At 37.5% G+C, this 17,926-nt stretch overlaps 1 protein-coding gene across 17 annotated transcripts in view; it reads right to left on the bottom strand.

Annotated features, from left to right (window-relative positions):
- Window positions 1–17,926, bottom strand: part of SIPA1L1 (signal induced proliferation associated 1 like 1) — a 205,527-nt gene that overhangs the window by 25,445 nt on the left and 162,156 nt on the right. For 15 of the 17 annotated variants that reach the window (XM_083839245.1, XM_083839247.1, XM_083839246.1 and 12 more), the window contains 4 exons: window positions 16,611–16,885; window positions 13,731–14,009; window positions 5,396–5,545; window positions 403–527 (listed from right to left, as the gene is read on the bottom strand). In XM_083839245.1, coding sequence (XP_083695371.1) covers window positions 403–527; window positions 5,396–5,545; window positions 13,731–14,009; window positions 16,611–16,885 — 829 coding nt within the window. The remainder of the gene's footprint in view (window positions 1–402; window positions 528–5,395; window positions 5,546–13,730; window positions 14,010–16,610; window positions 16,886–17,926) is intronic. The other 2 variants (XM_083839243.1, XM_083839244.1) reach the window with 1 other exon arrangement.

Here is a 17,926-nt window from a genome sequence, read left to right as displayed (position 1 = left end):
CACAAACTAAGCAAAAAATAAACTAAGTTAAGTCACTTGGGAGAGCAGGTGAGGTCAAACAAGTCCTCAACAGCAAGGCAAATTATTAAATGTGTCCACCCAACTGATTCTAAAAGGACAGTGTTTCAGGGTAAAAGTATTAAGGTAGATTTAGCCCCATTGTCAAATGCAAAACTGAAATGAGTCCTTCCTCAGGTGATATTCATAGGTCTCAAGGACACAGACTGCCGAAGCTAATATATGTTCAAGATCTAATTATTCATCCTGATGAACAAGGTTAACTTTCAAAGACACTGAAAAATACAGTGCTTAAGAGGGTTCTCCCTCTGCACAGAGACAAGTATTGCCAAAGTCACCTTGTGGTTAGCACCACTTGCTCGTTGTAAAGAATTAATTACCTACCCATCTGGTCAGCGATACTATCCTCACTTCTTTGCCAGCTGGGTGTGGATTTGCCGCTACCACCCGTATCTGATTGCGTGTTCTGCCTGTCAATGGAAGCAGGGGATCTACGGCTAATTCCAAACCTGTTGTAACACCCCAAAAAACAAAGCAGATAGTGATTTTAAATATGAATAAAGGGGAAAGAGCACTTTTAAGAAGCCAGTGTAAAGCAATAGGGCAGAGTAATGCGCAGTATGATTGATGTTCCATTTCATTTTTGTGGCAGCTCTCAGGACACATTTAGGACCTTTAATGCATAAGATGTACAGTACACATTAATTTATTAATCATTTTTGAACAAGAAAATCTGTTACAATACATACAATTCAAACACAGACCCAAACCATCCAGGAATAACATTACGGGCTTTCATTTACACAGACATTTACAAGGAAAGGTGACCAGACAGTTAAATAGTTACAGAAACCACAATGAGTAGAACATGAAAGTTTGGATAAAAGTCACATAGGAGAATGAGGTGTGTTTATTGGGAGCAGATTTTAAGGATGAATCCTTTTAGCTGGGAAAGTGCTACCTTGGATCTAGTCTAAGTGAGTATCTGAAGGTTCATTTTGGAATCCCACAGATCTCAGCCACTTTCCCGGGTTTTAAGTGAAAGACTACTAGGTCACACTTTAGTGACGCACACATACATGCAAACAACACAGATTTATTTGGGGCAATATTACACTGCCAAATATTTTAATTAAGATTTTATGAAGTTGACTATTTTTTAAGGACCCCAAAAACCTGAGAGGTACGAGTTCTGTAAACTATGTAGTTTCAATCATAAAATAACTTGAGTTGATTAGTGAGAACTAAATACAGTAGTAGGAAATCAGGGAGGCATCAATTATACCTACTGCTGTAGAAGAAAGCACATGGAGCAAAAGAAAACTGGGTTCACTGGACTTTGTAAATCCTGTTAGATTAGTCAGATGGATTTTGGAAAACTCAATAAAAGGTAAAAGTAAACTTAAGCAGAACAATCTAAATTCAAAGGAGAGACCAAAATATACATGCATTATATGCCAAAGTCCGTAAGAATTAAAACTATAATTTTGTATTACACATAAATCACACGTAAGTACAGATCGGTTCAGAATTACCAGGCCAATCATTAAGAATTCTTCAAGAATAATGTTTGTTTGTTTTTAAAATCAGACATACCCTGAAGGAAAAAAAAAATCCAAAACTTCTCAAAAGAATTCCAACCAGCTGATATATTCTCTATATATCAAGGAGTTTCTCTAGCTCTCAGTGCCTAATATAACAAGAGAAAATAAAATAGCTCAAACGATGCTTTCTACTCACACTACTAGCTACAGACTGCTCACGACCTCTAATGTGCAGCTTAGATCTGTCACACCATCAAAACTAGCTTAATGTGGTGACCCTATTTGAATGTTCTTTTACTTACTAATTCAGGTGAACCCACCAAAGACAGTATGACTCAGAACAACAAAATCACACTCCCACCTTTAAAGACAAGCCTCCAGAATCTGTGTACACCTCCAGCACAGCTCCAGAATGTCAAAATTTGAACTTGGGTCTTCCAAACATGACCCTACTTCCTTTTTTCATCTCTCCCTGGCATAACTAACATATGATCTGATGAATAAAAAGGTCAATAAAATCTGGATACACCTGCCCTCTGAATAAAAACACCTTAAATTGAGATTGCATTATGTGGGTAAGGCTTTTCCTTTTCCATCCACTGACTGTAACTAGAAGTTCACTTAATCAAATTCCTAAATTAAACATGCTAAATTCAATACTGATTCAATAAATGCACAAAAGGACAACACACTATTTTAGAAGCTGACATTCTTTAAACACTGATCTGAGATAATTTCCAAACTTTTTAGATTTGAGAAGTATTTTGGGAAGAATATATTTTCATGATAAAATAATGAGAAATTGGTAAACAGAAGAAAAAGCCAAAAATCCAGGAAGTCTTAGTTCGACCAAGCTGGGATGCATCCATATTTTACTTTCTATATATTTATATTGTCCTCTTACCTAAAGCCCGTATGTTCATATCTATGAAAACAGTTCATTTATTCTCGCATTCTATGGTGTGCATATTTTTCAGGTTAGAGATAAACAAAAATACTGTGTTGCTAATCTTATTTCATTAAAACCACTGCTTTACTGATTGAAATGGGAAGAAATATCTTTTTTTTTTTTTTAACATGAAGTGGGCTATTTAAAAATGGGAATAGTAGGCGCAGGTGGTGCTATATTCCATGCTGTTTAAATTTATGGCCCATCAGAGTACGTAGGTAGGAATCCAAAAACTAAGTAGAAGTCAATCTGGATTAAAAGAACAGGCAAAGGATTAAAAGAACAGGAATATTGCTTAAATATATGTATTTTTAAATATATGATCTTAAGAAGAAACGCATTATTTCAGTATTTTCTTCACACCTTACTACCATTTATTACATATATGTACCTTCAGGTAATCTCGGGATGAGTATACGAAATACACATACATACATCAAAACCAATTTGGATACTCTTGAAAGCAATGAAGCGTGGCCTATACCCAAGTCAGATTATGGACCAATAACCTAGAAGAGGCAGCAATTACTGCTTTTACTGATATCTGGTAAAGGTTGGACTCACACCCATGTTTCCAGTCATTAAGTTTCACAAACTGTTCAAACTGGTCATACCATGCAGCAAGAAAGAAACGTACACGTAAGTGATGCAGTTGAGATCTGCGCTGGGAGGTCTCAGGGACTGGCATACCCAGAGCATGCCGGAGCCCCACCTCAGGAAGATTACCTTCAGGCCACGGCACCTCTTCGGACAGGTACCTACTCCACACTCTCAGCAATCGAATGCTACTATCTCTCCCCTACTTTAACAACATATGAGTTAATCTCTGCCACCTCTACATGGTGTACCAGACACCTCTATAAAGCTGCCCAGAATCTTGCCTCTCAGATGAATCTCAACAAAAGATGCCCAAGGAACTGTAATGAACACTACTTTGCTTACTGAGGCAATGGAATGTTTCTCACTTAACGACATTTTTTGCACTTTCTCTTTAGCCTGGTAGATAATGTTTGGGAAGGCCTGGGTAAATTATAACCCATGTGTGCAAGGACAGTATGAGATACAAAGTGCTTTTCCTTTAAGAATAGAATTTAACAGTCACATCATTGGAGTTCGATAAGGATTTAGCTGTGGTTTTTTCATGTTGTTGTTTGTTTTTTTAGGTATCTGATAAGTAAAAGCAAAGTTCATGTATTAATTACTTCCTTCATTATTCCATTAAAATATTGTTTGTTGGATTGAATAAATTTCAGAAACAAACAGAAGTGTATGAAAGGTTTCTAGGACACATCTTTGCTGAACTTGCCAAATTCTCAAAGAATGCTGCAGTGAAAATATGTGTATAACCAACCTGAAAGATGGAAAAGGACTGGGGAAGGGTGGTGGTGTGCTATGAGGCCAATTCAAAACAAAAACCCCATGTGTGAAAACTCCTTCCTACTCAAGCAGTTATGGTTGCAATGGTCTATGGACATATGGCAGCATCACTTTTTTTTTTTAGAGCAAATGACGTAGTTGGAAAAGAGCAGACAAATATTGGGAGCACAAGCTGCTCTTCAGAATTCTAGACAACACAAGAGCTGCTGGCATGAATGAGACAGAAGTATACAGTGTATAAAGAAGTTAAAGTGTTCTTTCCAGCTGCAGAGCTCTAGACATGCTTCCATTTAGTTTCTGTACAATGAAGTTTAATGGATTTAGAGCAAGTCTCCTAGCATCAGTAGGACTTTAGTACAAACTCAAATAATGGCCTGGACAGTGATAGTCTCACAAATGAAGGCTTTCATGAAGGTGTGCAACAGAGAAGAGATGGCTTCCTCTGAAAACCTCAAACTGAGCTACAAGGAGAATACAGGGAGACGAATCTTCAGTCACCTGGAGCAAGAAGCAGCACTTGTTTAAACACATGCTCAGGACAGCATTCTTTGTACCTAAACAGGCAAAAGACTGTGGCTTGTGCTTAAAAAAGTGGCTTGTGCTAAGCAGTTCTTGACAATGATATTTATTCTTACTAATGATCTATTTTTTTCTATAATAGAGAGAAAGACATTCTATTTTATATAAGACTCAAAATAGAATGAATTACACACAATGACAAGCAACGTATTCAAGACTTCACAGGAAAGCTTTGCAATATGAACAGTTTTGCTCTCTATTCTCTACAGGAAGTAATTTGGGATGTGGTAGATAGCTCTTACTGCCAATTATTTTTTTCCCTACTTAGAGACGCTTGACTTATTGCTCCATTCAGTGTTCTCCGAAAATGATACAAATTTAATTTCTTCCTCTACAAGCTGCCCCTTACGTTGACATTGGATCATTTCAGAGTTTGAAGATTTCTGGAAAGTTGGATTACATAGCCTTAAAACAGAGTGACTATGAACACTTGGAAAAAAAAAATACTAGTTGTGGATTATTTAGCACATATATTTGAAGTCTTCGCTGCAGTCACCACTATTTTGCTTCCACTATTAGTATAGACTGCAAAGCCCTAAACCTATTAGTTTTAGAATCTAAACCTGTGAAATGGAACAATTTGCAACATTAAACCAATACTGTTAATTTAGAATTAATTTACTGTTAATTTATTTTTTTTTAATACATAAAGGTTCCTTTATGAGCTCTCAGCCTCAGCTCTGTTGTAGACTGGGATCAGAGAGATAAAGTCAGGGTGCAAATGGAAAAAGTATAAGCAAGGGATTTAAAAATCTGACTTCCAAAAAGCATGACAGTGATACTTGAGGACAAACATGTTTTAATGCGCGTAAAGAACAGTTGGCAGGAGGCTGTGTAAACACTCCTGTGTTTAACATACATTACAACAAATGGAACAGAGAACAAAAAACTGCCTAAAAAGAATATGAAAAAAGTCTAGAGTGCCTACCCTTCTGGCATAGATTTTTGTCTGTATGTGCCCCCACCAGAGCCAGTCTCGCTTGAGGTTGATAAGTTGCTTGGAGAATTGCGGCACTGCTGCGACCTTGCTAAGGCAATGGATGAAACAGTGACGTAGACATCAGAACCAGGCGACAACCTGTTCAGAGCAAGAGAACCAGTCAAATCAGCAATTCCGAACTGCAGTAACACAGTGCAAAGCATGACGGACTACCCAGTGCAAAATGTCACATCAGCAAAGAACATGTCATCAATGAGACAGTAGAAATAGTGCCAGTCAAAAGATTAGACATGTTCCCTCTATTAATCCTTTCCCTGTGGAACCAGGGAAATCAGCTTTAAAAAGATAGTCTATGGGAGTAAACGAAGAAAGGCAGGTGGGGATGGGGGAGGAATTCCCAGCACAAACTAGGAAAGCACCACAGTTTCTAAAGTCCCGATTTGTTTTTTGAGATTGAATGTAAGGAATAATGAAGCATGAAATTCCATACCCAAATACCAAACAAAGCGATCTACTTCTACCTCTCAAAACAAACTCTTGCCTGGAATTCAAAGTTGTCTATGCAAACTCTTCCAAGGGTGTCAAGCTTATCCCTATGCCACCAAACTGGCCCACATTAAAGCATAAGGTCTAAAAATGTAACATTATTTATAAATATCTTGAAATCCACCCAAAAACTTAACACTCGCATATAAAACATATCAGAACGCTGAAAATACAGACCTGAATCATATGAAGCCTTCTCCTGTTGGAATAACCGTACAGCAAATAAACAGACTAGAATTTTCGACACATGCATCTGGACAGAATGCTTACACTGTTGAACTTGTATATCCTGTTCTACAATTGAAGTCTTTTCTAGATCCTTTTCTGCTTTGAGCACTTTATTTTCCAAACCCCAACTGAATTCAGTGCTGCTGGTTAGTTTTTTGTTCAACTTACAGTGACTGAAGCCATTTAGTACTTCTGCAGTGATCTACGACTTCGAATTGAATTACACCATCCGAGAATAAATTATATTGTGAATGTAAGTCTTTTACGGTATTTTTCTGAGTTAAAATGCATAATTACACACTAAAAATATTGACTTTAAAAAAAGATAGTTGTCTCAGCACAAAAATTTAGTCCAGAGATTTATCTTAACCTACATACTTAACCTGTATCTGTAAACGAGCAGATTTTAATCTGCTCTCACCATAGTACTGTAAGAAAGTTCAAAAACTCTTCTGAAAATACAAAAAAGCACAGCACTGACTAATATGCGTATATTCAAGTATATGCATATCCAAATACTTATAGACAGGTAGATTTAAAAAAAAAAAGTGCATTTGGTCTCAGTACTTTACCAAAAACCAGTAAACTAAAGCTTAAAAGAGGAAAGAGCAACAGGGCTGAACCAAACATGCTGATCATCTGGAATTTCATAAAGTACACATCATTAGTAGCAACTCTTTTTCCCCAGACAAGAAAGGAATGATCCAACTACTCCTGACCATCAAAGTATCACACCAAACTCAGTAATTCCTTTCTAGTCTACTGAACTGAATTTATCTTCTCACATTTATCAAGCAACAACTCTGAAATACTTAATTGCAAAGTAAACAGTTCAAAATTTGGAAACTTGGGGAGCAGTGAGCCAAGCAGTTCGTTTTCCCATTGGCACTCTTATAAAGGAAAAAACAGTTTGGCCAACAGAAATGTGTGTTTTCAACAGCATTCACACATCTAATATAATCATACACATTTAAGTTATGCTGGCAGAGCAACACACTTTGAAAATGAGCTTTTTCCACAAATTTTCATTTACTATTAATGGCATGGAAACCCTTTACTTCAATAGTTTCTGTAAACGATTTACTGTTAGAAAATGCTTACATATTCACTTTGGATTCATCTATGCCTTTTCTCTATTTCCTGTGCCTTACCAAAAAGTGACAGCACTATTCAGAAGGAACATCAAATTTTCAGAACTGTGTCATGGAGTTATAACTCATTTACAAAGATGAAAGGCCCCGAGGGCAAAAAAAAAAAATCATTACAAATGTGGCCTTAACAGCAGCAAGGAACAACGAGTTTGGCAGGACACCCTATTATTTAAAGCAGCAACACATTTTACTGGTACAGTTCACAAGAGAACATAAACAAGGAAAGACATTTCATTTTATGTGAAACATACAAATAAGACGAAAGAACTTCAAATTAGTTTGAATTGACCTTTTAAGCTGATTTGAAATCTACTGATGAAAGGCACTTTCCAAGACAAAAGGAATATTCAAAAGTATTGTTAGCAGTATGTCCCTGTAGTTAAGTTATTCTGTGCTTGTCTTTTATTTATAATTTAAAAAAATAAACTAAAACAGGCTATTATCTATTTCAAAAGACAGCTTTGAGAAGAAATTCCAAAATGGTTAAGTGCATGAGTTCCATAATTGAATTTAAAAATAGGCCAAGCGTCCATTGCATTAAAGAGATACAATTACCTTGCAGTCAATTGAATTGGGATTATAGTACGCGTGATTTAGCTCTAACAGACCTAGTTCATCCTGAAAGGACTGGTCGACTCTTGCCAAGTATGGGAAGAAAATCATCTTTTGTGAAGACAGTGAGTGGGATGGGCGTATGTTTATTTGCTTAGTATGACAAAGACATCAAAAGCATCCATCTTGCTCTTAATAATTCATTTCCAAGTCATTTGCTGTAACTTTCCCCAGATCTTCAGCTTGCATATGCACATAATATACATCATAGGAAAAAATGTCAGTCTAGCATGCTTTGAGCCTATGGCCTAAGACAGTCTTTAATTATACAATCATACTCTGGTCTCTTCTGCACAGCTCTGACATGCAGGAGGTGCAGCTGAGAGAAGAGAAGGGATGGCCTTAGAATCAAGGCATTTCCTTGCTGTCTTAGCAAACTGAATTCTCATCTTGCACTTGCTGCAGCATTCCTGTGTGACCATTGGCGTACTTGTTAAAGATGATTTTTCATTCACTGTCACTAACTGCAAGCTTCTCAAAGGCCTGACTTGATGCCGAGGCCTGATTTACTTCTGTGCTGAAAACTTACCAAAGCAGCTGAAGCTTTAATTTGAAGCTGTAATTAGAATATATAAAATATTAACAATGCTGGGCACACTTCCAAATTTGAGATGCCCAAAATAAGACATAGCAATTGATTAGAACATAATTTCTCTACCTTTGTTCTTAATCTGAAGAGGTCTAAAGACATCTCTTCTCACACAAGAGTCTTGAAAATTAAGTTTAATTAATACCCACATGAAGCATTCAGAAACTATAGTAATGGGTGCCACCGCAAACTTAGAGGGGAATTAATAATTGCATCTTTACAGTGGGATTTGAACACCATCCAGTAAATAGGGGATGGAGTAATGAAGAGGAAAATAAAATATTAAATAGCTGTTCTTTAATGAGCTGCATCCACTGTGTGAACTGAACGAGGCAGATGTCCTCTGTTTAAAGAAATTCTCATAGTTTAATCAAAGGAAGTATCAAAATATACATTTACACAAGGATCCTGACTAAAATCGCATAGCAAATCAAAGTTTGGAAGCCAACTGTATGAAACAAACTCAAAATAGCGGGAGGGAAAAATAAATAAGACAAGCTCCAAAATTACATCTTCTCCAGTAACATCAGCTCTGGCATGCTTCACTTATATATGTAGTTTTATCATTGTTTTCCCTAATGTCTTCCTCTGATATTTATTCTGGGCTATAGATTACATAGTGTCTCATGTGAACTAATTAACGTGAAAGGAATTTATTGCATTTGTATTACTAGATCCTTTAGTCTTAATATTGCAGTAGCATTAGAGATTTATATTAAGATGTATAAAGTTTTTGATTATTTCTCCTGCTACTACAAACATGCACATCAATCATGAATACATTAAAGAAGCCAGGGTAAAATACGAGGAATAGGGAGATTTTAAGTATAAGCTAGTGAATTGGATGCATGAAGATAATTCAATATGGGCAGATTTAAGTACTCTGCAGGTCAGGCATTTGTCTGCTTTCAGTCAGGGACTGTCAAGCAAGCAACCCTCTCACCTACAACAGCAGTTCCTTAGGGAGGCTAAGAGGTTTTTATATATATGATACAAAAACGAAATCCACTAGTTCTCAGGACTGATAACACAGCTTTTAATTAACATAATTAAACGAGCTAAAGCAAAAATAACAAGTGCAAAAACCTAAATTTGTTTCACTCAGTAACTATTTTTAGAGACTATAGCTATATAAAGTGATCGTCAGCCAAATATCACTAGCAGGTAACTCCAAAAAAGTTACACTTCAGTCATGTAAGGCCTGATATATCAGAACTACGGTAACATCTCTATTTTATTCTCAGAAATTCTACTTGCTTGAGCTATGGCTGATGACAGGATTCCCCTCCTGCAATTCTGCGCTTTCTCCAAAAAGCGTCTGAGACTCAAAGCTCGAAGAGTCACACAGATCAATTCACTACGTGCTTCCCAGCTGCCATGTCCCTTAGGACACGGATCGCAAACTCTGCCCGTCTGCTGCTCGGTGGAGGGTATCTGTCACCACCGTCACTGCACCCTGCTCAGCGAACAAAGAGCGTGCAGCCAACAGCAAGCGGGAACGAGGAGCGATAAATGTCACCTTCAAACAGCTAAATATTAACATCGGCCAAACATCAGCATGTGTTAACTGGGGCTCAGCGCTGAAGAGACACAAATGATAGCTGCCGATAGTTAGACCACGGCTGAACATGAAAATGGAGGTATAGCTATAATTTAATTCTGAAATTGCTGACTGGTGCTGATTCTCACAGGTAAATATCCAGCCCCACTGATCATTAGCAGCACCTTCATTTGGAAAGTGAAGCCCTGACGGTAGTAAGGAAATACAGGCTATCTGCACAGCCTTGCTAATGAGCCATAATTAGGACCTGTAACACTTCGGTGACTCTCATGGGTTCTCTTGACAGATGGCTGACAAAAGTAAGTCAAAACCAAAAGAATGATAAGGTGTTTTATATGAACATAAAATTACTGCTTGTAAGGCTGATGAGTTTGAGCTTCGACTCTCACTAGTAAGGCACCAGTGGCCTGGCTAAGAAGGAAAATGAGCCAGCCCTGGTCTTTGAGCTGCAGATGGGAACACAAGAAGGGGGGTAGGAGAGGGATGCAGAGCGGGTTTCATGTCACAGGTCGGAGCAGTGCTAATGAAGGGGCTGACAGGGACCCCCAAGTCCTGATGGTTCACAAACCCTGGGCTAAGACAAAGTATCAGTTTGAACAACCAAATGTTCTGAAAGCATAACGTAGAAGAGAGCTAGAAAGTTCAGTGATGCAACGTGAATTGCTACCTTGAAAGCTGAAACAAAAAAAAAATATGCAGAAATGAGCTAGATTACTATCACTAAGAAGAGTATTTCAGTGATCCATGAAAAACTTGCCTACTTTGAGTTGAACAGGTAAATCTGAATTCCCACTTGCTGCTCTAGTGTTATCTGTCACTGCGTTCTCACAGTCCCACACAGGCCATGAAGGGTTTTCGTTCACAACTGAGCTAGAGACCCTCTGGGTATGCTGTTTCCTCCCCTCCTACCTTCATCGTCAGAGAAGACTGAAAACAGATCACACTAAAAAAATTCTCTACTAGCAAAACTCTCATTCATGTTCTTTTCAGTGACAGTTGTTTCTTTCTACAGCTCTTTAAAAATGCTCTATTGAACATAAATACTGCAGAGAGGGATGGTGAAATAGCCTTTTTATATACAATGGGGCCACATTTATAACTGTATTAATTAAAGGGTTGTTACTGGATCAGATAACATGGACCACCAGCATAGATTCTGGTACCCATCTTACCAGACTATTCTTTGCCATCAATTTATCCAACCAAGAGGGAACTAAACAAGGAACAAATCACAGGGAGCAAAGCAACACGCAGCCCCATCACTGCTGCCCACACCAGAAACATGCAGGCATATGCCAGCATCTGCTGATATGTGATCTTTGCTCTTTGAAAAGGAGAAAAATTAGTGGTGAGAATAAATAAATCAAATGAGACAGCTGTTAACAGGGCTATGAAAATCTCATCTTGGTTCATTTTCAAGATTTTACACAGTAAGAATGGAAGTATCTGAGCTTCCTAAAATGCAAAGCTTGCTTTTGTCATGCAGAGAAAAGACAAACAAGAGTCTTGCAGTGAGCTTATTGCTTTTTTTTTTCCTTCAGTATTCCTTTAAAATGACATAACTGTATTTTTCTTCACTTTAACTGGAAATACATTAACCTCACGCAGCTGCAGTTATATTTAAACTTGATCCAGCCAAGACTAACATGTTTAGAAGAGCAGACAGATATGAGAGAAGACTTTTCTCAGGCATCCAAAAAAAGACCCCACCAAACTAAAAAGCTACTTTGGTAATATACATTTCAGGATGAAAAAATCCAATAGAACCTTTTCTGTATAAAAACATAAAATAATGTCTGTAGGAAAAACAAACCCTCCTACATACTTTGAAAATGAAGGAAATGGAAAGTCAAAGTTTCACATTTTGAAAACAAATACTGAGTATATGGAAATGTAATTTTCCTTTGCAAAACTCCATAACTCCCCACTAGAAGCAACTGGATAAATGTTGGATGCTTTAGGTGTGTTGTATTGCCCACGTGGATTTTTGTGCACAAGAAAACCACAGTTAGTAATACCACATCTCTCAGTGCAGCCAAGGTCTCATCCTCCTCAGCACAAGGAATGGAACCAACCACTCAAGATTATAGACAAAATTCTTTGGTTAGTACCACAAAGAGACAGAGGCTTATGAAAAGAAGAGCAGCTCAACTGAATCCAATGTCCTGCCACTCCCTGAAACTTTGCCCAGGTATTTCTGTGCCTTCCATAACTACAGAGTAAGATTCTACAGCACAGGACGGAGGAAAAAAACACAAAAACAACAACAAAAAAACAGACCTACTCCTATTCCATCAAACTCATCATCTACTGGTCTCCAACTATAACCAGCAAATATTGCATGAAGCCATGCAATTTTTATCTTCCACTAAATATATCATTACAGACAGAACTAAGTCCAGTGTCTCACAGGCTTTTGCAGCCTTCCTCACTCACAACTGTATCAATTAAAGAAAAAAGATAAATTGTATATATACATACATACATACGTATTACTAGTGCTTTCAAGGTTGGCAATTTCCTGTTAATGCAAGCTTTAAGCATGTATCTGTAGAGCTTACACAAAGCTACAAGGAGGTGGAGGGTATGGGACACACCCTCTAACCAGTTTAAGTGCATACGTATGCCAGCATCTAATGAAAAATAAAGTAAGAATTTGAAGTCCTTACCAACTAGCATCATTTGTTACAGTGGCTTACACAGAAGCTTCAGTTTCACCTTGGTAATTTTCTGGTCTTGGTTGTACTGTCTTTTGATATATTTTTCATCCCCAGTTCTTAAGGATTTGAAAAATGTTTTAGCTTCATTCATTACAACTCCCTTTCTAAATTTTCTACACTATGCACCTTATTTCCACTGCTTTATATTTTTCAGCAATGTAAAACATGCTTAGAATCTGTATGCAGCTTTTAAAAATTATTTCTCTTAAGGAATTGTCCAAAACAAGACCTAGAAGCTATGACTTTATTTCCCTCAAAACATCTCTTTGTAAATACACAGACAAGCAAAACAATGACAGTTCACTTGAGAATTATAAATCTTTTTCATGAAAGAACAAAAACACTGTGAAAGGTGTTCCTGATACCTTTCTTGATAATAATTGCTTTCTTATTTAAAAAGAAACAAAAAAACCCACATGCTAGATAAATGTGAACTTAAGAATCCAGCCTGAGAAGTCCAAAAGCTTCCCAATCAGATAAATCTGCTTTCTGTGCTGGTCAGAATTCCCTTGCTGTACAATCTCGTTAAATGCTATTCCTGCCTCAGGAGCTTTAGGTTATTTCACCAAGCCTATAAAACCATGAATTTTCATTTACTATGTCAAAACGTAGAGGTTCAGGAACATTTAGATCTAAAACTTTGCAACTCATTTAAAAACTAAGTAACAATATAGGAATTTTAGATACCGTCCGACACAGTGAAACATATCCTATCAATCTAATAATACTTATTTTGTGGTTAGCCATTCCAAGCAGAAATATTTGCTTTTGGCTTGTTTCATTCATATTCATATTGCATTTTGATTAATTAAAAACAAGATAAAAAGCAGTCTTTAGACACCTAGATAAATCTATTGTGCTTTTTTCCGGACAAGATGCTGAGCAGCAATAAAAAGCAATTTGTGAAGATACGTACCTTCGGCTCTCCAGTGGGCGCCCATCACTAGAGATGCTTCGGGGGATGTTGGCTGCTCGTTCTGGGGGTGGCATTTTCCCTTCTCCTTTCCCCGAGCCAATCCTAGATGTTACTGGACTTTGAATTTGGGATGGTACCTGAGCCACATGAGGTCCCTGTCCTTTGTTTGCATTTCGCTGCCATTTGTTATTATTTCTGAAAGGAAATTTGAATTCATATGACATTCCTTCATTCACTTTGTACTCCATCACTGGCATACGGTAGTTTTCTGAAGAACTCCTGGAAAGGAGAAAAAAAACATCGCTATAAAAAGAAAACAAGTACATTCCGTCCACAAATGCAGGAACAGGGCAGCACAAAAACTGGACTAAGGACATGAGCTAACCCAGTTCATTTAAGATGCAGGGAAAACTTTTGCATAGATTTTAATATGGTAGATTGATTTGGAAGGTAAATGTGACCTTCAGCTCTGGTTAGGATAATTTTGACAAATATATGTGTCTCTATTTGCATGAATATTTATTGTGGTTACTTCGTTTACCTACACACATCATTTTCCCATGGGGAAGAAAAGAATGTCAAGCTCTGTAAACAATCAGTGCAATTTTTTTTTTATTTTTTTTATTTTTAGCTCTTCCTTTAAGTGATTATGACATTAATGTGGAGAACTATCAGTATCTCCTCCCAGTTAAAATATAAAACAAAGTGGTAACCTGTTATCTGTATACAATGATATTAGCAAGTTCTGCAGTCTAATAGGAATAGATGGAGTGAAACAGTTGGTGTTGAGGTCTTGCTGTTCACAAGATACACATTTTGGAGTTTTACTTTGGTCTAACTCTAGCCTTGACCTGTAAATTAACTTAGCAGTTGGCAGGCATGAGGAGTGCTTCTGAAGCACATGTAGCAGCTTCACCTGAAAAGAAACCAATCTGTGTGATGTGGAACACTGCAAGGGAAATGGGGATGATCAGGAAATTAGTTTTCAAAGTCCACTCGCTATCCAACTGAAATGTTGGCACTTCCCCTCACCTTCTTCTCCCCCTCCCTATTTTAAGTATTTGCTGTTGTTTTCCTAATGATTATATACTTCAGCTGTTTGGGTTTCTCTTTATTTGTAGGCATAGTTACAGTTGGAGAAGAAAGAATACAAAATTCCCTCTAGTTGCTGTGTCCTTAACTTCAAGGTCAGCAACCAGTCCTCTAAATGAGTTCAGCGGCAATGTTTTAATGACTATGTTTTAGCCGAGATATAAGCTTAACAAGGCTTGCCTATGTGCAGGGCATTAGGTTGTGAATCAGGGTATTTGGATATATTTTTTATCTGCTACTGACCTTGCATACGTGACTGTTGGCAAGTCACCCCATCTAACGGCATCCATGCTCCTCCTCCAACTTTACGTCAATCAATTTATTAGGATAGGAACTGCTTCTCATGTGAATGTATTATACCAAGCAGAATAGATCTTCATTTCCGTTATAGTCTGTACAATTTACTGGAGTAGAAATACTAAATGACCTCCAGAGGACACAATGAAAGGACTCAAGTTTTGGAAAACTGATTGCCAGAGGAGATACTGCTTTGTGCTATGATTTAAGTCAAATCTTCAGCAATATTTGTAGGATAGCCACAAATTCAAGACACCGTTTCTAAACCTTAATGATTTTGGATAAAGCAAACAGGATAAACAGTTGCTTTACAAAATTTTGTAACTGGGTAATAACCTACTATGACTATAGTTGCCCTCTGCAAGACAACAAAACCCACTGCTGCTGAGAACTGTATTTCCACAAGTGCAGTAATTTCTCTTCCTGCTGTGAGTATGGATACACTAACAGTAAGCTTGCTTTTGGCTGTACTTAATTTAGTTCAGAAATAATAGGATCTCTGCTTTCCACACAGATTTTTCTGCTCTAATCCTTTTGCTATGATTGCAGCTGAACGTTCCATTTGCTTGGGCTGCTAAATACTGTACAAAGGCTTTCCAAATACCTCATGGGTGACCTTATGCCACTGCTCATTTTAATCCCTGATGTATTCAATTTTCCATTGACAACTAGGGGACAAATAAAACGCCTTTCCTCTCTGCTACCCGTTACAACAAGAGTTATTAAGACTCACAGTAAAAACAAATATGAATTCTTCTAGCTTTTATGCAAGTACATAATGCTATGTGGCTGAACAATGCAGGTATCTGCAGAGTTCAGAAGGGAAGAGTAAGAATTATAGAAAGCTTTGGGTGGTATGAGTTCAGGAAAAATGCAGAGACTCAGTGTCCAATTTAGAAAAAAGAATACATAAACTAATGTTTTTTTCTGATCAAACTACATGTAAAATCTGTACGAGCAATAAAACAGTAGACACAAGCCTCCTCAGGCTTAACAAAGATTGGAAGCAAGAGGCAGGCAGCAAGATCTACTACTAAGTAAAGAAGAATTACAATTCACAGCATTTTCTCTGGACAGATCCATAGATTTGATAGACCTTAGTAATTTACAGCCTTATTTATTTGTGAAAGAAGAAAAGTATACATTCATTCTTATCTTTCAAGTACTACATCCACAGACACTACAAACTATCAACAAATGGGAAAGCAGAAGGAGCAACGTATAATTATTTTTGACACAGCAGAAACACAGAATTCTCAATTAAAAGTTGTTTGATTTCCATTTGTAGTTTAAAGGTTCTTTAGACATCTTATTAAACTGCAGTATTCAATGAATATTTAGTGGGGCCCAGAATGTGAGTACTGGCAATTTTCCCTGCCCCTTCTTTTGTATATTAAAACTGTGCCATAGTTTCTGGAGTTAATGCTTATTTGGTGGCATTCCTCCCCTCCCTCAAAAAATTTCTGGCCAAAAGTAGCTATTGCAGCATACCTGCGTGGTGTGCAGTCCTCATACGGAGGGACGATGACGACCTTCACTGTTACAGATGTTCTCAGAAGATCAATCATTTGCTCGTGGCTCAGGGTGGCTACAGCCACCTTACAGATTTCCACCAGCCGGCTCCCCTGTCGCAGTCCTGCCTGCCATGCATAGCCATAGGGCTCGACATCTGCCACAATGCCTTCATAGTTTACATGGAAACCAAGCTGGCCCAGTCCATTCCTACGCAGAGTCATCTCCACTGTTTCACAGCCCTTAGTCACAAGCTGTGAATTAAAACGAAGAGAAAATTTAGTGAGCACTCATATTTTCAGTGCTCATACAGGTCTAAGGACTACATTTTCGTACAATCAACCAAGCACCTCCCAAGACAGTGATGGGACACGATCGGGGAAAATATATCACAGTCCTCGGTATTCAACCAACTGAAACAATCTTGTCACTCAAACTGGTATTTTCAGTAGAGTCTTGTCACCCAAGTTTAGCCTGGAAGTTTTACTGAAACCACATGAATTTTAGAAGAAACATGGCAGCACACAACAAACACACACATGGAGTTACACAAACATCTCTATTTTTTCTCTTACACTTCAGTAACCAGACAACCAAGCTACCTGTTTCTAGCTGCTTCAGTAAACTGCAAGATAACTTTCAATCAGAATAGTAATGTAGAGGCATGCAGCTGTTATACATAGTAAGCTATAGTCCATGCCACCTCTTCTATCCACCATGAACACTAATACGGTAAAGAACAATTTAATATGGCATGTTTTTTCCTGGTCATTATACATCTACAGTTGTAAAATTAAAGAAAAGACAATAAAAGATAACACATTCTTTCATGATTTAATTCGATAAAAAATGAAAACACACAGATGTTTTATATAGAGATACCACCATTGACTACATTTTTATTTTATCATATGCATTAGGAGAATATCTGAAGGTTGTAATTGAGATTGGGACTGCGCCCTGCTGGTGACAGAAAGACAGTCTCAAAGATATTGCAGTTTCATTTGAAAGAAGATACAAGAAGCCTATAAAACAAAGAAAGGAAGGAAAAACAAGCAAAAGAAAAAAGGTAACATGTCAGTATCTATTGTGCAGGAGTAATTTATGTATGTGAAAGCCCTGTGTTTTTTTTCTTTTAAATACTGAGGCATTTGACACAACCTGCTGCGGTTGGCTGGTATCTGATTAAATGTCAGGGCAATATTGGATTTTGAGAAGTAAAGGCAGAAAAGTCCTAACAGATTTATTGATTGGCAACCCGAACAGCTTCAGGCATCCCAAACATTGATGCAACT

The sequence above is a fragment of the Anser anser genome (genome assembly GCF_964211835.1).
Source record: "Anser anser genome assembly, chromosome: 5".
Lineage (NCBI taxonomy): Eukaryota > Metazoa > Chordata > Aves > Anseriformes > Anatidae > Anser > Anser anser.
This window is presented reverse-complemented; position numbering and strand designations above follow the sequence as displayed.